General features: G+C 58.1%; 1 protein-coding gene across 1 annotated transcript in view; it reads right to left on the bottom strand.

The window, feature by feature from the left end:
- Positions 1-20,725, bottom strand: part of SND1 (staphylococcal nuclease and tudor domain containing 1) — a 100,565-nt gene that overhangs the window by 38,020 nt on the left and 41,820 nt on the right. The window contains exons 11-12 of the mRNA XM_065668233.1: positions 16,521-16,610; positions 5,652-5,752 (exon numbers count right to left, since the gene is read on the bottom strand). Coding sequence (XP_065524305.1) covers positions 5,652-5,752; positions 16,521-16,610 — 191 coding nt within the window. The remainder of the gene's footprint in view (positions 1-5,651; positions 5,753-16,520; positions 16,611-20,725) is intronic.

Here is a 20,725-nt window from a genome sequence, read left to right as displayed (position 1 = left end):
CCAGCCGCATCCCCATCCCTATATCAGCCACATCCTGCTCTCCATCACAACTTCATCCTGCTCCTCATCCAGCTGCATCCTGCCCCCATCCCAGTTCATCCTGCTCCCATCTCAGTTGCATCCTGCTCCCCATCCCAGCTTCATCCCACTCCCTATCCAAGCAGCATCTCTCCCAGTCCAGCTGCATCCCACTCTGCATCCAGCCACATCCTGCTCCCCATCCAGTTGCATTCCACTCCCCATCACAGCTTCATCCCACTCCCCATCCTGACGCATCCCAATCTGCATCCAGCTGCATCCCTCTCCCATGCCATCCTCATCCTGCTCCCATCCCAGTGCCCATGCCTACCCCTGTCCCATTCCCCAGCACTTCAATCCCCTCTGCTCCCCGCGGATAAGGAGCTATTCCTGGCTCTAGACTCCATAAGCATCCAACATGCATGAAATCAGTTTTCATCACTTCCACTGGTCAGAGGGGAGCAGCCATTTAAATCCCAGGATACCAGGATCAGGGAAGGATGATTCAAAACCTGATGTTCGACCCCCCTGCAGCCACAGCACTGGCTGAGCCAGATGGGAAGGAAACAAATCCCAGTTTTGGAGCAGATCAGCTGAGCCTCTGAGCACAGAGAGCCATGGGAATGGCAGTGGAGGCACCAGGATCTGCCCCTTCATCCACCCCTCATCCTCCTCTCACCAAGAGCAATGCTGGTGGTGCTTTATTTGGGAAGCTTGCCTAAATTATGGAAGGACAAGCACAGACACAGGCTGGGGGAGATGGGATGGAGCAGCCTGAGGAGAAGGACTTGGGGGTTCCCATCCCTGGCAGTGTTCAAGGCCAGGTTGGACACAGGGGCTTGGAGCAACCTGCTCTGGTGGAAGGTGTCCCTGCCCGTGGCAGGGGGTTGGAGCTGGAGGAGCTTTAAGGTCCCTTCCAACCCAAACCATTCCAGGATCCTATGAAATCCCCCCCTGGTCTGATCGCACTGCATTGAATCTGGAGGGATCAGGGACAGCAGCGCCCGGTTGCACATTTAAGGCTGCGAGTGGCTTAACTCCAAGTCCCAGCGCTCCCAGCCGCCCTACCGGATCCCAGCCGGATCCCTGCCGGCTCCCTGCCAGTGCCAGGACACGCTCCGAGCTTTGCCAAGCCTCAGCCAGGCACCGTCACTGGACCAGCTCCGGGGCCCAGGCTGGTGGCAGCCACCTCCTCCCCGTAGGAGGGAGCAGCTTGCGAAGCACCAGCGAGATTTGGTCCTTTTCCAGAGGCTCCGGCTGCAAATTCCTCCCCGGCTCCTGGGCACGGGCCCAGCTTTGCCCTGGCACCGCATCCCACGCAGGTACCGTGCCGCGCATGGATCCGCTGCAAGCAGCAAAGTGCTGGCAGGCACTTCCCAGCTCCAGCCCCCTGGGATCCCGGCTGCTCCGGGGATGAAGCCAATCTGGGATTGCAGCTTTCCACCCCGGGAAGCCAGGCTGCGTTTCCACATGGAAAGGGAAGCATGCATCTGATGGCTTTTGGCTGCCAGAGCATCCCTGGGGACAGCAGCATCCCCCAGGACCAGTGGTCCTCCAGCTTTTGGCAATGGCATTCACCTCCCTGTCACCCATGATCTGGCTGGGTCCTGGCTCCGTCACTCACTGGGTGCTTCCCAGAGCTTGGCACCAGTGCATGGGAGCATGTGGCAAAAGGTCGGGATCATAACCCAGATTTGGGATGAGGAGAGAGACAGGAGGAGTAAAAGCAGCCCCATGCCCATCATCCTGCACCGTGGAATGGGAGCCCATCCTGCACCCTGCAGTGGAATCCCATCATCCTGCACCCTGCAATAGCAGCCTATCCTGCACCCTGCAAAGGGATCCCACCATCCTGCAGACTGGAATGGGTTCCCATCATCCTGCTCCTGTCTGCCCCTTCCAGCACCCAGACTGCCCCCATAGCTGCAAATCCTGCAATGACCCCGATTCTTTCCCATTTTAGACTTTTTAAGGCTCAGAATTCCCAGCCCTGCCCATGGGGGCTGATCCTGGCACTCAGTGGGATGCTGGGCACCCAGGGAAGCGCGATGGGAGCACAGTGATGGGTGCACTGCACCCAAACCGCCCCCCTGCTGCTGCCAGGAGGAGGATGAGGAAGAGGAGAGCTGGAATAACAGCTTCAGGAAGAGATCCCCTGATGGAGAATTAATCATCCTGCTCCTCTCCCCACAGCCCCTGCACAGGCGCAACCACAGCCCTTCCCCCTGGATCCAACTAAGAGCACTTTGGGAGAGGAGCTGGAGCTGCGGCACACAGGGAAGCTGCATCCCCCACTTAAGCCCAGATTAAAGTCTGGGAATATGGAAACGCGGATGAAAAGCTCGTTGCTGCAGGAAAAAATCCTATTAGGCCATGAAATGCAGGATTTTCCCACTTAAAAGACAAGCAAGTAGAAAATGGGTGTCTGCAGCTCCCCCCCCCCCTCCCCGCAACTCATTTCCCACTTTTCCACCCCAAAATTCCCCAAAGGAAGCTTTTAAGCAGTGTTTTCCCCCCACAGCTGCTCCTGGAAGGGATCAGCAGCCCCAAATCCAGCCCCACACCAGGACCATGTGCCATGGCCAGAGGTGGCAGCACCAAAACACGCTGTCGGTGCCTGATCAGCCCCAAAATGCAACACCCTACAGTGGGTGCATGGCCTGCACCCTGCAATGGGAAACCATCATCCTGCACCCTGGAATGGGTGTTTATCCTGCACCCTGCAGTGGGATCCCATCATCCTGCTCCCTGCAGTGGGATCCCATCCTGCACCCTGCAGTGGGTGTTCATCTTGCACCCTGCTGCAGGATGCTATGGGATGCTGTAGGATACTGTTTGATGCTGTGGGAGGCTATGGACTGCTGTAGGATGTTATAGGATGCTGAGGGATGCTGCAGGATGAGATGGAATGCTCTAGGATGCTCTGGGATGCTCTGGAATGCTGTGGGATACAGCAGGATGTTGTGGGATGTAATGTGATGCTGTGGGATGTAATGGGATGCAGCGGGATGCTGTAGGATGCTAAGGACTGCTGTGGGATGTTATGGGATGCTAAGGGATGCTGCAGGATGCTATGGAATGCTATGGGATGCTGTGGGATACAGCAGGATGCTGTGGGATGCTATGGGATGCAGCGGGATGCTGCAGGATGCAAGAGGATGCTGCAGGATGCTGCAGGATGCTGTGGGATGCCACAGGCTTCTCAAAGAGCAAAGGTTGGTGTTAACCCGGAGCCCTCACGTGCTCCCACTCCCACCAGTCACAGCCCCGTCATCCCAGGGTCCCTCTGGCACCACTTTGTGGGTGCCTCTGCTTTAATCATGCCCAAGGGACTCCCACCAGCACCCATGGTGGGATGAACCATCCCAGAGCAGCTCCGGAGCTGCCCATGGGGCCCTGGATGTCCTGGAAGCTGCTTTCTCCTCCAGCCCCATCCCCTTCCCTGTTTTCCATGTCAGCACAGCTTTGTTGTGACAGCTTGAGCACAACCCTCTGACCTTACCTGTGCTCAGCAGGAAAACATGAGCCGGGAGCAGCAGCGCTGGGAAATGCTGACAAGGCACTGGCACACGGGAATGGGATGGGGAGGGCTGCGGCACGCGGGCATCGGGCAGAGCTGGGCAGGCACTGGCATTCCCAAGCCAGGGACCAAGCAGAAAACATTGGGGAGAGGGAAAGGAGAAGCACCATGGACCCAGCGAGGGCAGGCAGCTTGGAGGCACCGAGACAGGCACTGCAGCCAGGGAGCTGGCAGGGATACAGGCAGGGGTATGGGCAAGGATACAGGCAGGAATACAGGCAGGGATTCACACAGGGATATGAGCAGGGATGCAGGCAGGGATCAGGCAGGGAAAGCTGGCTTTGTGCCCCAGCTCCTCATGTTCCCAGTGCTTTAAGCTGGAAGCAGGGGCTGCCCCCTGCAAACCATCCTGTGCTGGAGGCCACCCCCATGGGCGGACATTGGCCCCCGGCCCTGCCTGGGGACAGGGAGGTGCCACCACTGCTGCTGGCCCCGTTACCTGCGGAGCAGGCAGGAGCCGCAGGACCAACATCTGCCTGCGCTGCACCAGCGCAGAGGAGCCAGGGCCTGAAGGCTCCAAAGCCAGGCTGGGATTAGCATCCTGCCCATCCCAGCAGCTGCCGGCGTGCTCAGCATTCCAAGCAGGCTCAGCCCAGCCCAGATGCCAGGAGGACAAGCCAGGCTTTCTTCCCAGCTCGGCACAGACCCTGCTCTGTTAGACCAAAGGACCCTGTGGGCAGATGGGAGCAAGGGGGCTGCCCCACATCATACCCCATAGAGATGCTCCTGTGACCTCCATCGCCTGATGAGGACAATGAATTCACCTGCAAGTTCACCTCAGGGCTCCTCCCGAAACAGGGGTGCATTTTGGGAGCTATTTGGAAGCAATTCGCAGCTAGAGATGCTGCGAGCAGGCGGCAGCACTTGGAATGATGCTCCGGAGATGGGGAATCCAGCCCCTCCACTGCACTGGGCATGGCGCAAGCGATGCCAGGAGCTGGCATAGGGGGAGGTTGGTGGGTTTAGCACTGCACAGGCCCCTCCTTGGGCTTCATCGATAATCCAAGACCTCATCTTCCTCCAAATAGCCCCACAAACACAGTGGCAGGGATGTCCCTTCCCAAAATCCAGTGAAACACCCTCGGCTGGAGAATCAGCTCCATAGGGATAAAGCAGCACTAAATAAACTGGGTGGGTTTAAAGCTGGTGCAGGTAGCTGAGCTGCTCCACTGGGCTCCATCACGTCATGTATCCATCCAGGAAAGCCCTTTAGGCTCCCACTGCCATGGATTCATTCCGGGAGCAGCATTCCAGCATGACCTGGCTGGATCTGCATCCCCGCCCATAGCAGGGGGGTTGGAACTGAATGATCTTAAGGTCCTTTCCAACCCAAACCATTCCATGATTCTATGATCGCCGTTGCACTGGAATGGAAATTAAACCCATTCATGAGCTAAGTATCATCAAAGGTCATTCCAGGAGTGCCTTAATTAGGGAGCTTTCCAGCTCCCCATGCTTCATAGAGCCACATCCCCCCCGTGCAGCGCGATGCTCCGCAGCATTCCCAGAGGCAGGATTCAGGGGAAGGAAAAGCGCAGTGAGCGCTGCAGCACTTTGGGTCCTTTCCAAAATAGCTGCTCCGCGGAAGGGAAAAGCCAGGAAAGGAAGAAAGAAACCAAACGGCCTCTGACAGATCATCCCGACGCAGATCCCGGAAGCTGCTGCCACCTGGATGTGCACCGTGCCGGCAGGAGGTATCCATAGGGATGTGCCGGAGGAACACAGCACCCCAGTGTTCCAGGGGAGGAAAGCACCCAAAGCATGGGAAAGAGGGGAATGCTCTGGCAGAGCCCACACCGCTGCACCATGTCATGGGGAGGTGATGTCCCATAGGAGAAGAAACATCCCGGGATATACAGAGGAGAGGATGGTTGCTCCAAAGCATCCCACTGGCCATACTGCTCCCCAGCACCCCAAACTGCTGGAGCTGGGGGTCCATGGGATCCCACCATCCAGTCACCAGCACTGTGTACCTCTGTGGCGAGGATGAGCCACCTTCCACCCCTAGTATCCCCATGGAATGCTGTTCCTGGCTCCCCAGGACAACACTCACATTCCTCCGATGGAGACGGTGGCACACGTGCGCTCGGAGAAGGCAGGCACGGTCTCGGTGGCACTGCTGGCCGGCCGGATGTAATCCACTGTCACATTCACCTGGGCAAGACACAATGGGAATGGGGTCAGAACATCCAGCCCGGGGGCTCCCAATCCTCCCGCTACCCCAAAATCCCTGCTGACAGCATCCTTCCCCTGCCCTGGTAAAGGAGCCCTTAGCCAACCGGGTGCTGGCACTGGTGTTGCCACCAGCGAAGCAGCATCTGACACACCAGGACCAGACACGTTAAACCAGGAGCCTCCCAGGGAGGCCAAGCTGTAATTCCGGGTTCCTGGAACCAGCATTGTGCTGCCGGCGGGACCCTGGCTCAGGCTGGGAATGCTGGTGAGCTGCAGCCAGCTCTGGTGCATGGATAATCCCATTATGGCCCCTGGCAGGGGAGCTGCAGGTAGATGGAAGCACAGCTCCATAGCTGTCAGTTGGCATCAGCATCATCCAGCGGGATGCAGAAGCTGGGTTGGAAAATGCTTTGGCATTTTGGGACCAACGTCCCGACTCCTGATGGAAAATTGCACCTCCTCTTGCAGGAGTGCTAGGGATAAGCTGGTGGACACAGAAACACCCATGGGGATATGGGGGACCAGCACCTCAGCATCACTCCCCAGCAGCTCCAGGCATCACATCCCAGAGCCCACTACAAGCAATCGGCATTTCCATCCTGCTCCAGGCCTTCGTGGTGCACCTGGATCCCTGGATTTGATCAAGGAGCCGTGTTCCCACATTGATCCCCCTGCAGCTAAAAGGCTTCGTCTGGGGCTGGAAGCACCAGGGCTGTAAACACTGGCAGCACTGGGAGCACCGGGGCTGGAAGCATTGGGAGAGTTGGGAGCACCACACCACTGGGGTTGGAAGCATTTGGCAGGCAGCTTGGTGCATGCGGAAGTGCCCCCATTCCCCTGTGCTTGCTCTGGGAGGGATAACGCTCGCCTTGGAAGTGTTTTCACCAGTGGAAAACCAACACCAGCGAGGATCCACAGCCCCAGCAAGGGCACTTCCTGCACCCCCAGCATCTTCTGCATCTCCAATCCCGGCTCAGGCATTTCCTGCATCAGCTCCATTTGGGCACATCCCGCATCTCCTGCACCCCCAAAAATGACTCAGGCACCTCCTGCACCCCCAACCCTGGTTCGGACACCTCCTGCACCTCAAGTTCCATCTTGGGCACCTCCTGCACCCCATCCCCATCCCCATCCCAGGCACCTCCGCAGCCATACACCCCCGCACATCCCAACCCATCCCCTCCTCACCACTTTCAGCCATAGCAGACCCAGGCCCCCAGGGCACACCGTGAGCAGGCACCCAGCAGCACAGGGGAGGCACCCAGAGCTCCCAGCACCCATGGGACCAGCAGCGGGCTCCTGCTCCCCCTGGAGCCAGCCGGCACGGGTTGGGGGGTGCCCATGGGGGGGTCGCCAAGGTCAGCTGCAGTCAGTGGGAAATGGGTCACTGCTCCAGCGCTGCTCCTTGGAGGAGCTCCAGCCGGGAGAAGAACGGCACCACAGAGAGCAGGCTGCTTTGCACAGCCACCGCAGCCACTGCCACCCGCCCGTCGCCCATCACCGCAGTGTCTGTCCGTGTCCCTGTCCCCATGTGCCCTGTGCCTGTGGCTCTGGCATGAGGGTGGGCAGGGAGGACACAAACCTGGGAAGCGCAAGGCCAGCGCTGCCAAAAACACAAGCTTACCCCCATGGCTGGAGGAAGAAGAGGATGAGGAGGAACAACGGCACCCAGGGTGCCAAACATCATGTCCCTGCCATGCGGGGACTGGGAGGTGGTCACCAGTGTGGGGTGACTGGCACGTGGTCCCCAGCATCTTGGTCCCAGTGACGTGGTCCCCACTGTCACGGTCCAAACGACGTGGTACCCAACATCACAGTCCTAGTGATGCAGTCTCCAGCATGTGGTCCCCAGCACCATAGTCTCAGTGATGTGGTCCCTGGCCACATATCATCAGGATCCCAAAGATATGGTCCCTAGCACATCGTCTCCAGCATCACGGTCCCAAAGATGTGGTTCTCAGCATCATGATCCCAAAGATGTGGTCCCTGGCATCAGGGTCTCAGTGATGTGGTCCCCACCACGTGCTCCCCAGCTCACGGGCCAGCCTGGTGCTCACAAGGCAGGACTTCAGGAGCATCTTCCTGTCATCTGCATCGGGAAGGATGGAACCATCTCCCTTTCACAGTCCTGACCCACAGCACGAGCTCGCAGGGGAGGTAAAAATAGTCCCTGTTGAGTGTGTGACGACGCAGGGCTGGGAGATCCGCGGGCGTTCCAGGCACTAACTATAGCAGAGAAGTCTGGTCTGCCACCCACCCCTGCCATATGCACCCACCCTGCACCCACTCGGTGACACCGTCACATGCCGGCGCTCCCAGCACCAGTAGGGGCTGCAGGAGGGACCTGGGGCTGTCCCACAGCCTGAGCTGCCCTATTCCTGCTCTCCCCTCCTCAGGGATGCAACCAGGGGCAGTGGGGATGATGCTGATGAAGGGAACCCGTGGGCTCTGCTTGCACCCTCATCTCCTCCAGCGTGGCTGATGTAGGAGGAACCCGGGTTTAGGCACTTGATGCCAAGCCCCGGAGCTGCACTGCTGACCCCAGGCCAGCCATGCCATGCTGTGCCATGCAAGGGTGGCAAAGCCACCCCCATAGGATGGGAAACCACCCCCAGCACCCCAGCGGGTGCAGACATGGGATCCTGCAGATCAAGCAATGACACACAGGAAGGGATGCACCCAGGATAAAGCATCCTGGTCACCACAGCCTGGTGCTGGGACTGACCTTGGGGTGCTGCCCCAGGGATGACGCCCTAAGGGAAAGCTCTGCAGCCACAGTGCAGGACACCAGCAGGCTCTAGATATGCCAGGTCCTGCATTTGGGCTACAACCCCATACAATGCTCCAGGCTTGGGGAAGAGTGGCTGGAAACTGCTCATGGCAAAGCCCCCAGCATCCTGGCCTGTATCAGAACCAGTGCGGCAGCAGGGCCAGGGCAGTGATTGTGCCCCTGCACTGGGCACTGGTAAGGCCGCACCTCGAATCCTGTGTTCAGCTCTGGGCCCTCACTGCAAGAGAGACATTGAGGTGCTGGAGCAGGGCCAGAGAAGGGCAACGGAGCTGGTGCAGGGCCTGGAGCACAAGTGTGATGGGGAACGGCTGAGGGACCTGGGGGGGTCAGTCTGGAGAAGAGAAGGCTCAGGGGGGACCTGATCGCTCCCTACAGCTGCCTGACAGGAGGATGGAGCCAGGAGGGGGCTGGGCTCTGCTCCCAGGGAACAAGGGATGGGACAAGAGGGAACGGCCTCAAGCTGCACCAGGGCAGGTTCAGATGGAGCTGAGGACCAATTCCTTCCCCAAAGGGTGCTCAGGCACTGGAAGAGGCTGCCCAGGGCAGGGCTGGAGTCAGCGTCCCTGCATGGTTCCCACACGGTGTAGCCGAGGCCTGAGTGCCATGGGTTAGTGGTGGCCTTAAAGGACTTTTCCAACCTGGTTTACTCCATGATTCTATGTGCCACGCTCTAGCACACGGGGTCCTGGAGCAGAGCAGAAGGTGCAGCTCATAGTGAAGTAAGAGATGCACGAGGGAGGATGGGGCTGGACTGCAGGTCCTGCGTCCCTGGTCGCTCTGCACCTTGAGCTGCGGCTCCTGGCAGGGTGAGGGGATGCAGGAGGTGCAATGGGGGCTGCAGAACCCAAGGGGAATGATCCAACATCTCCAGACTGGGAATTTCCTTTCTGAAGGCTGTATGTGCCGGCTCAGCCCCACCTCACCCTGTATCCCGCTGCAAGGGTTGAGCTGTTGGGAACAGAATGCAGGAGCCTGCTTGGTTTGCTTCCACCTTCACTGAGCCCTTCCCCCATATCCTCCCATCAGTCCCTCCTCGAAAGCATGGCAAGAGCCTGGGATGCAGGGAATGCCCTGAGCCACCACACTGCGAGGAATGGAGCCTGCAGAGCCTCAACCGCTGCCCAAAGCGGAGCCTGCAGCGGCAGCGGGGCTCACTGCTGCTTCCCATCGGAGCCAGCAGCTCCCAGCCCTGCAGCCCAGACCAGGGAGCAGCCCTGGGGTAGGACTGACCTTGCTGTGCCAGGCTGTGCCGGAGCCACAGCCCGGAGCCGCAGCCTGGCAATGGGAATGCCCGGCACAGCCGTTTGGGGAAGATCAGGAGGAGGGAAAGCGCTGCACAGAGAGGAACTGATCCCGAATTCCTGGTCATTGCACCCGGAACAACCACGTTTGCTCCCAGAGCAGCCATTCCAGCCACTGCAGCACCCGGAGCGGAGCGTGCCGGCACAATTCCCCCCTCCTGCTCGCCTGCAGCTGCATGAAATGCTTATTCCAAGCAGAACACAGGCGGGAGAAGATCCCTCCCGGGTTCAGCACTGGGGAGCAGCCAGCTCCCGGGGAGACCTGCAACCGGAATATCCTCTTCCAGCTTCAGAGGATGCAGAGCCAGCAGGCTTGGGAGCGGCACACGGCAAAGCACTCCCGGCTCATGGAGTTCAGCAAGGACAAGGGCACGGTCCTGCACATGGGCTGGGACCCCGGAGAGTGAGCAGCAGCTCAGGGAGGGGATTCTCCCCCTCAAACTGGGGAGACCTTAGAGCAGCTCCAGTGCCTAAAGGGGCTCCAGGAAACCTGGAGAGGGGCTTTGGGCAAGGACCTGCAGGGACAGGCCAAGGGGAATGGCTTTAACCTGCCAGAGGGGAGACTGAGATGAGCTCTTAGGCAGAAGCTCTTCCCTGTGAGGGTGCTGAGGCGCTGGCACAGGGTGCCCAGAGAAGCTGTGGCTGCCCCATCCCTGGCAGTGTTCAAGGCCAGGTTGGACACAGGGGCTCGGAGCAACCTGCTCTGGTGGGAGGTGTCCCTGCCCATGGCAAGGGCTGGGGCTGGATGAGCTTTAAGGTCCCTTCAACCCAAACCATTCTATGATTCCCTGAGCTCCCTCCCAGCTGCACAGCTCTGCAGAAAGTGGGATTGTCCACGCGCTCCCAGCTGTGCTGTGACCATTCCAGCCCATGCTGTGCTGTGCAGCTCTCCCTGACTCTGCAGCTGCCAGTGACACGCAGCAAGAAATTGCCCAACAGTGCAAAAATGAGCCCAAGTCTGTGCAAATCCACAGAACTCTGCAAACCCCACCTCTTCCTCCCCTCTATGGAGCCAGGGAGGATGCTCCAGGGGAAATGCTTCCCCCAGGCCTGGTCTCCAGCCTTCTGGCACTGCTGGCACTGGGCAACCCCAACATGAGCATACTGGGAAGCACCCCGGTGCCTCCGAGCGACGCTGTCTGCCTGAACACATGGATATGTTGGGAAGCTGCAGGGAAGCCCCCAGCTCATGCTCCCAGCTCTGCTGAGGGCCGGGTTTGTGCTCGTGGGCTCTTCTGGACGAGATGTTTGATCAGTTCAGCCACAGCCTTCCCTTTGACGAGGCTCTAGCCCCGAGCCGCATCACCAACAAATCCCAGGCATTAAAACTTAAGCCGGAGCTTTGCAGATAAATCAGCACAGGTCGGGATGGAGGGTGAGGAAAAGCCACACTCCTCCTCCTGTCCCTTGGCACCAGCCACACTCAACCCTCCCGTCCCCAGTGATCAGCCTCCCCATCTATCTGTGGACAGCCGTGCACAGCATGGCTGCACCCCCTGACAACACAGGGACTGGCTATGGCACACACAGGGCATCAGCCCTTGTGCCATGGGAGCACTGTGTCCCTCTGTGACAGCCTGGATACAAAAGCCACTTGGATGCAGGAGCAGGATGCTCACCAATGCGGTCACTGCCATGTGGTCCCCAGCATCATGGTCCCCAGCATCATGGTCTCAACAATGTGGTCCCCAGAATCACAATCCCAATGATGTGGTCCCCAGCACGTGGTCCCCAGCATCACCATCTGAATGACGTGGCACCCTGCTGCACTGCAGAGCCCCACATTCATAGTGGAGCAGGATGTGAGGCCCCATTGGGTGCTCTGACACCCTGGGGTGAGCATTCCCTTCACCCACCCTCCGCAAAGCAGCCTTTAAGGACAATACCGAATCGCTTCCGTGCACAAGGAATATTTATCCCTGAGTTATCTCGTGCCGTCTCCCTCCATCTGAGTGATTAATCCCCTCCAGCTAATGAGGGAAAGGGCCTCGAGCACCCATTTAGACCCGACTCAATTGCCTGCACGATGGGTGTCATTAATAAAAGCTGCTTAACGGCGGTGCCTGCCCGGCGTGGGATTGATGCACAGCATCCGTGTGGAGCCCAGGGATTGATTCTACCACGGAAATCAAATCCACAGTGGGGTTCATCCCGAGCCAGCAGGCAAATTCCACTGCTCCAGGTCACTGGGAGGGTTCAATTCCCTTGCAGGGAGCACAGGGAGACTGGGCTGATGCCTCTCACTGCAGCCCTTCCCCTGCAGCCTGGTCACTGTATCCCTGCTCCCCCATCAGTGCCCACAGTCACCCCCAAAAGCAGCCATGGCAAAGCCCATCCTGCTGCTCACTGGCTCCCACTGCTCACCCACTGACGGGACTGGACATGGTACCATGAACCAGTGCGGGCTTCCCAGCAATACACAGCAGTAAGATTGATGCACTCCCAGTTAATTCCATCTGCCTGGAGCTGGTAGAGGTGGTGATGACCCCCAAAACTGGAGAGGGGATGGAACCACGGGATTTCCTGGCATCCCATTGTGCCAAGATGGTGCTTTTGGAAGCGTCTGACCCTGACCACGGTCCCTGCTGCTGTGACAGAGTTCCTGCCTGCACTGGGATGGCACAGTGCCCACGGCACAGCCGGAGCACACCGGGAAGCATCGGGATGAGGACAAGAGGGCAGCTGAGGACAAGGAAGCTCATTGCAGCCAAAGGACTTTTGTCCTTGCTGCCAACGCATCCCCCCCATGCTGGGACCAGAGCAGCTGGGGCTGGGCAGGGGGAGCCCAGGCTGCTGCAGGCAGGTCCTGCTGCCTGGGATGGGTGCTGCTGCCCCTGGGATGGGGTGGGATGGGGTGGGGGGGAGTGAGGTGGGATGAGGGGGACCATCCTGCTCTGCAATTCCTAAAGTGCAGCTCCCTCTAGTGTCACACCAGCCCTGCAGAGCTGCCACCGGGCACCCAACAGGCAAGGTCACTGCTGTGCAGGCACAGTGCCCATGACGGTCCCCACAGCACAGAGACAGCACCCACAAGCAGGGTCCCCCCCACGCACAAGCAGCACCCATGGAGAGGGTCCGCAGGGTGCAAAGACAGCACCCACGAGGAGGGTCTCACTACACAGGGATCACGAGCTAATATCACTGTGCAAGGACAGCACGCACAAGCAGGGTCCCCACGGCATGGGGACAGCACCCACTAGGTAAGCTCACTGCTGTGCAAGGACAGCACCCACGAGGAGGGTCCCACCAGGCAGGTAAAGCACCCATGAGTAAGGTCCCATGGGACAGGACCCACAAGGAGGGTCATAAGGGTCCCACCATGCAGGGACAGCACTCATGAGATGCAGGCAGCTCTGGGTGCAGGCATCAGGCCGACCCAGCCAAGCCAAGCAGACACAACACTTGCAGCTGAGGAAGCAGCTGATGAAGCAGCAGCAGCGAGACCGAACCCTCCTCCTAGCCTAATTATTCCCAATATTCCATTCATCAATGGTGCTGTGAGGAGCGGCTGCCAGCGGAGATCCCGCCGGGAGCGGCTCACACCACCCAGCCCTGCCAGCTCTGCCCTGGAAACAGTGGCAGTGGGAAGGCAGGAGGTGGCCCTGAGCCGGGTCCCCCCTGTTCTATAGGGACAGGACTGGGCAGACCCCAAACCTCAACTCCCACATCCACCACTCCTTGGGGATACAGCACCCATCAGCCATGATATCCATGAAGAAGGACATGGAGCTGTTGGAGCAAGTCCAGAGGAGGCCACGAGGTTGATCAGAGACTGGAGCACTTCCCATACGGAGACAGACTGAGAACGTTGGGGCTGTTCAGCCTGGAGAAGAGAAGGCTCCCTAATGGGAGACCTCAGAGCAGCCTTCCAGTATCTGAAGGGGGCCTATAAGGGTGCTGGGGAGGGACTCTCCATTAGGGACTGTAGTGACAGGACAAGGGGTAATGGGTTAAAACTTAAACAGGGGAAGTTTAGATTGGATATAGGGAAGAAGCTCTTCCCTGTGAGGGTGCTGAGGCGCTGGCACAGGGTGCCCAGAGAAGCTGTGGCTGCCCCATCCCTGGCAGTGTTCAAGGCCAGGTTGGACACAGGGGCTTGGAGCAACCTGCTCTGGTGGAAGGTGTCCCTGCCCATGGCAGGGGCTGGGACTGGATGAGCTTTAAGGTCCCTTCCAACCCAAACCATTCCATGATCCTATGATTCTCAGAGGGGAGGAGAAGGGGGGCCAGAAGGTGCTCAGTGGTGGGGCAGGGGCTCAAGGGGCCATCACAGCAGGCAGGGGTCCCCAGAACAGGCAGGGCTCCCCAGAGCACCCCTGCAACCACTCAGGGTACCGGAGCCGTGCCGACACCGCAGGCAGCACTGCTCATGGGTGCCAGCCCAGCCCATTTGATCTCCCCGCATGCAGGCAGGCAGCTCCCCAAAGGCGCTGGGATGGGCTCTAAAAGTCTGTTCCCTAAACAGGGGGTGGGACAAGAGGGATTTAGGGATTCTTGCCGCAAAGCTCGCTGCTGCCAGCGCGCCGGGAGCCGGCAAGGGCGAGCCACCCCGCGCAAGGCTGTCGCTTCACATCAGAGCGAGCTGCCAAGCTCGAGGGGTTGGTTTGATCGTTAATGGGAAGGATGATTCCGTTCTCTCCTCATCCCTTTCCCCCATCAAATTAATCTGAAGTGAAAAACGTGGAGCTGACAAAGGAAATATTTAGAAAGCAAACGAGGAGACATCAAAGGCTCCCAAAGCTGCCGGATGAGCCGCAGCGGGAGCCCGGAGCACACCCTGGCAAGGTTATGGGGAGCTTTGGAAAGGGAACGGGCAGCACCCGCAGCCAAAAGGCCTTTTTGGTTCCATTTCTGGAGGTCTCTGGCTCCCCACCATGCTTTGGGCATGGGGACAGTGGCACTGGCTGCTCCTGCCTGTCCCTCATCCTGCATCCCCATTGTCCCACGGAGCAGCATCACACTGGAGTGCCCAGGAGGAAGGCAGAACCCTCACCCTCCTTCCCAGCCCAGCAGCTCATGATGTGCCCTTGGGTGACATTGTCTAGTGGAAGGTGTCCCTGCTCGTGACAGGCGGTTGGAACGGGATGAGCTTTAAGTTCTTTTCCAATCCAAACCATTCCATGATTCTGTGATTCTATGGGGGACACAGGATGGCACAGGCGGCACCCTGAATACCAAGGGGTTATCCCCGTCCCAGGCTGCAGTCAGATACTGCCCAAAGCTCCAGCAAGGGTGAATGCAAAGAGGTTTGGGGAGGAAAAGGGTGATTGTGAGCAACAACCAAGTGGTGCAGAGCGACAGCGGATGGAGGAGAACCAGCACTGGGGTGGTAGGCAGCGCTCGGACTGGGACCATGCTGGGGTGCACCCAACACAAAGCCAAGATGCCTTTGCAAAACAACTGTGTTCTCATTCCAGAGACCAGAACTCTCTTCACAATCCCCAGCAACATCCTTGGAAAAGGACCTGACTGATGGAGCTGAGCATGAGCAGCTTGTGCCCAGGCAGCCGGGAAGCCCCCAGCATCCTGGCCTGTATCAGCACCAGTGTGGCAGCAGGGCCAGGGCAGTGATTGTGCCCCTGCACTGGGCACTGGTGAGGCCGCACCTCGAATCCTGTGTTCAGCTCTGGGCCCTCACTGCAAGAGAGACATTGAGGTGCTGGAGCGGGGCCAGAGAAGGGCAACGGAGCTGGTGCAGGGCCTGGAGCACAAGTGTGATGGGGAACGGCTGAGGGACCTGGGGGGGTCAGTCTGGAGAAGAGAAGGCTCAGGGGGGACCTGATCGCTCCCTACAGCTGCCTGAGAGGAGGATGGAGCCAGGAGGGGCTGGGCTCTGCTCCCAGGGAACAAGGGATGGGACAAGAGGAAACGGCCTCAAGCTGCACCAGGGCAGGTTCAGATGGAGCTGAGGACCAATTCCTTCCCCAAAGGGTGCTCAGGCACTGGAAGAGGCTGCCCAGGGCAGGGCTGGAGTCAGCGTCCCTGCAAGTGCTCACACACCGTGTAGCCGAGGCCTCAGTGCCATGGGTCAGTGGTGGCCTTGGCAGTGCTGGGAGCGGTTGGACTGGAGGAGCTGAAAGGGCTTTTCCAACGTCATTGATTCTGTGACTCTATGATCCTCACAGCCACTTCCAACTACATCAAGTGACAGACTTCCCATTAGGAAAGTCTCAGGAGCTGCTATGTTTTTCCTTTTCCCTTTTTTGCTAATATAGAAGCAGGGCTCTGCAATGGGAAGATGCAATTAGGCATGGAAATGGTCCTCAATGAGCAGCAGTGAGCAGCCTCGCCACCGAGCAAATTGATTTCATTTGACCATTTTATGAGCATTTGAGAATTGCATCCTGAGCATGTGCTTCAGTCCTGAAGTGCACATTATAGTCTTCATCCCCCTGAATTGCTCTGAACCAGCCCAGGAAGAATATACCCAGGAAAAACAAAGGGAAATGTGAAGCGACGCAGCAACATGGCATTCCTGGGAAGTGGGTGCAGGTGAAAGGGAGAACATAACCCCTCCGAGGAGGAGCTCAAGGGGTGCTCCAGCTTTGGGTACACCACATAATTCCCTACTGAGAGCCCTTAGATCACTACTGGCACCAGTAGCACCACCCTTCGCTAGCACCCGCCTGTGCCACCAGCCTCATCCCTTCCATACCTTCTTCCCAATGAGCTTCTTCCGCAGGAATTCCCGGGCTTCAAACATGTAGGGAATGTCGTACAGCGGCCTCAGCTTCCTGTTCTTGTCCTGCAGTAGGGGACAGAGAAAGAGCACAAGTCAGGAGAGCCCCACTAAAACCACCCTGCGATGAGCATCACTGTGGGGATGCAGCCTGGACACCCCAAAAGTGATGCACCCGGCACCCACCGCCTTCTCCCATGGGTGCCATCTTGCTCCTGCACCTCAAGGTGGGCTCCCTGAGCATCACCACAGCCCTGGCTTCAAAAACCCCTAGGGGAGCCCCTGGCCACCACCATGAGGACGCCAGCAGCTACCTCCTGGTACCATGCTGAGCATCTCTGCACCGAAGCATCGCGGGAAGGGATGGAGGAAAATTTGGGATGGGGAGACACCCAGGGTCCCTCCAATGAGACAACCACCCCCACCAAGCACCCCATCTCCTCTCACCAGCCTTGCTCACCCCATGCTAGGCAGCTCAGCACCAGATCCCCTGCACTACCCAGGAATCTCCACTCACTGAGGGAAGTATCCCAAGGTCTCGCATTCCCAAAACACGGTGCACGGAACCCCCTCCTGCACCCACTGCACATGGGAGGGGAAAACAAAGCTCCAAGAGCTCTGGAATTAAGTAAGAGTTGTGAGATCCAGGTACATGGGCTGGGCTCACACAGGCTCCTGCACGGAATTTGCTCTTAGACAAGCTCATTGTCCACAGTGATTAAGAGCAGGATGAGACCCAGACAAGGGAACCAGCATCTTGCTGCCCATCAGCTGCTCTTGCAGTGATAAAATCCCTTCAAAGGCTGAGCAAAAAGGGGAGTTTTCCAGTGGAAACAGCAGCAGCTATTTGGGAATGGGATGGGTTCAAGCTGCAGCATATGGCTGCACCCACATGGAGCTTCATAGGAGGTGTTGTGGAGCAGGATGGGCAGTAGTGAGCCTGGTGACCTACATAAGATAATGTATCAGAGATACCCCCACCCCAAAGGGCTTATCTCCCATGAACCACCAGCACCTCTGGATGCAGCACATGGCATGATGGCATGATGGACTTGGCTTTGAAAGGGATGCCAAGGGGCTGCCACTGCTCAGCATCATTCCCAGAGGGAGTGATGCAGCTTTGTCCAGCAGATCCGGCTCCCCCACTGCTGTGCTGGGATTTGGACACACTCTGTGGCTGGCTGCACCGGCACTGTTGTGGTTTTGGGTCCATCACCACATGTAAGGGGAGGAGGGAAGGAGGAGAAGCCAACCCAATGCAATTCAATGCAACCCAACACAACCCAACCCGACACTACACAACCCAACCCAACACTACACAACCCAACCCAACACTACACAACCCAACCCAGCACTACACAACCCAACCCAACACTACACAACCCAGCCCAGCACTACACAACCCAACCCAGCACTACACAACCCAACCCAGCACTACACAACCCAACCCAGCACTACACAACCCAACCCAACACTACACAACCCAACCCAGCACTAAACAACCCAAAGCAATGTAACACAACCCAACTCAACCCAACCCAACCCAACCCCGGGAGCTCCCCATTCCATGCTGGTGGAGGACAGCCCTTGGCACACCACTGCTCCCCAGCACAGTGCTGTGAGGCCCAGCCCCCTGCACACAGAGCTGGGAGGGAGGGATACACTGAAAAGAGGGAGATAAGGCAAAAGCATCAGGAAATGAAAGAGAGAAATCAGATGGGAGAGGGAGGGAGCAGACAAAACCACGCTGCCGGCGCTCCGCATTCTTCCGTAATGAATGAGGCTTTGACAGAGTTTATTGTCCTTGACGCCGTTCCCAGCCTGCTCCTTGGAGCCGTTCCCTCCTCCTCCTGCATCACCCGGCGCCGCAGCCCCTGCCAGCCCTGGCGATGGGAATGGCATGGATGCTGCAAGGGCATCCCCACACACAGCACCACGGAGGAGGCTCCATGCAACGGCTGAAAACCCCTCTGCAGGCAGGGCAAGGGCAGGTCCCGAGCCTGGCAGGGAACGGGAATGGCTGGGCTGGGCTGGGATTTCTGCTGGAAAAGAGCTTTTACACTTGCCAGGGATCAGCCCAATAGCAAAAGCTTCCTGGCATGTAATGAGATGGATGGGCTTGATGAGGCTGGCACGGAGCTGTGGTGGGCAGTGTGGGATGTGGTGCCTGCTAGCCAGCCCCAAAGCTGGATTTCCCGCAGGGAAAGAGCTTTCTCCACAAAACAAAGCCTGGCTGAGCACATGGGGATGGTGTGGCCAGAGGGAAGCCCCACCAATGGGTGACTGCCCTGCTCAGGAACATGAGGTTCCATAGGGAAGGTCAATGATGCTGCCGGCTCCATCTGAGCCCCCTAGTTGGGCTGTGCCTGGGCACACTGCAGTATGATGCATTATTCCCACTGTTCCCCTCCCTGGAGAGTGCTCTGGGATGAAGGCATCCCTGTTACCGAGATGGGGCCAAAAGAATTCCCAGCCCCATGCCAGGGCTGGAGTTGAGCCATGAGATAAACGCTGTGGTGTCAGGAGCAGGGTCCAAGAAGGGCTGCTTGCTCCTCATGGAGAATCCCTATGTGGCCCTGGGCATCTCCCCCACCCCAGGCATCCCCACAGCAGCACCCATGACCCCATCCCCTTGCAGCAGCAGAGCAGGGATAAGGGAGTCCTCATTTCACATCCAGTGCTATAGGGCAGAGCCACAGACACACGGCCACTGCTTTGCTCAACAACCACCACACCAAGAAGGAGAAGTAAAGCCAAAGGGACGAGACACGGCACAGGTTCAGTCCTCTTCTGTTGTTGCCTCTAGAACTCGATAGGGATACACCACCCCAGCCCCATCCAAGCAGCTCTGCACAAAGGACACCCACTTCTGTGTCCCACAGCAGGCTGCTCCCAGCTCTGCTTGCCAGGATCCTGGAGTATTCCCTGTTCGCAAGTGCTCAGGGTGGCTTCCCAGGGGCACACTGGCTTTGCTCCACTCTCCCTCCCATCCATGGTGAGAGCCGGAGGGACCCATGCGAGTAGCATCTCCCAACATCAGCAAGGTCACGTTGAAGCTTCAAGATAAATAATGCTGCTCTGCAGAGGCAAAGCCCTGTGCAAACACTAATTAATCCTCACTAACGAACTCCAAAGTTATTGCTTATTTAAGTGTCTATCTGGCACAGGCTGTTAAACCCTTAATCCTGTCCAGCACAGCACCAGAGCACAGGAATGGGGATGACAGAGAGACCAGCAATGCCCCGGTGGTCCCGGCATCACCGTGCAGTGCCAGGGGCTCAGGTGCCTCCAATGATCCCAAGGAGCAGCTCAGCAGCCTCTGCATGAGAAGGGTATGGGAGATACTCAGAGATGCTCCTGCTCTGCACCCGTCACGGTGCAGCTCTGGATGGGATGGATGGGTGGGATGGATGGTGCACCCCTTGGGAGCTTGGAAAGCAAAGCTGGAGCATCTTTATGAGCATCTCCAGTACCCTCCTCATGCAGAGGCTGCTGAGCTGCCCTTCTGGATGGGCTCCTCTGCTGCTGTTTAGCCAGGGATTTACCCAAGCAAAGGGATCCTTGTGTAAAACCCTGCAGCTGCATTAATGGGAAGAGAGGAATTGCCTGCCCTGGAAGCAGCACTCAAGTGCTTAAAAGCCTCTTCTCCAAGCACGGCAGCAACAGCATCACTCAAAAGCAAATATTTGCCTTAAAGAAACCAAGCAGCAACCTCAGCGCATCATGGGTCTGCATCCATACCGGATCACCCCTAATAGGGGACCAGCAGCACAGGTACCCCAGCGACAGTGTCCTCCCCATGCCGGGACCCACGGCTGCACCACACTGATCCTGGAGGAGCCGGAGCCGATTCCTCAGTGAAGCTGCATCGTAGTGATGCTGATGAAAAATGCAAAAGCCTTCCACAATTCCCAACACAAATAAAAGGCAATGGGCTGTGCCAGGAGTGGGATAATAGAAACATTTAGTGTCCAATACATATCGCCCTTAACCACTGCCCTGTCAGCCACCATTAAATCCCACTTTGCTGGCCTGTAACAATGATGTTTCATGGCAGAGGGGAAGTGGCCCCGCAGATGGGCCTGGGAAGGCATTCAAGAACTTGGGCACCCGTTGGAGGCTTTGCAAATAAACATTAAAAAGCAATCTAGCAGAAGGATGTTAAGTACATCCCACGGCCG

The sequence above is a fragment of the Lathamus discolor genome, chromosome 1 (assembly GCF_037157495.1).
Source record: "Lathamus discolor isolate bLatDis1 chromosome 1, bLatDis1.hap1, whole genome shotgun sequence".
Lineage (NCBI taxonomy): Eukaryota > Metazoa > Chordata > Aves > Psittaciformes > Psittacidae > Lathamus > Lathamus discolor.
This window is presented reverse-complemented; position numbering and strand designations above follow the sequence as displayed.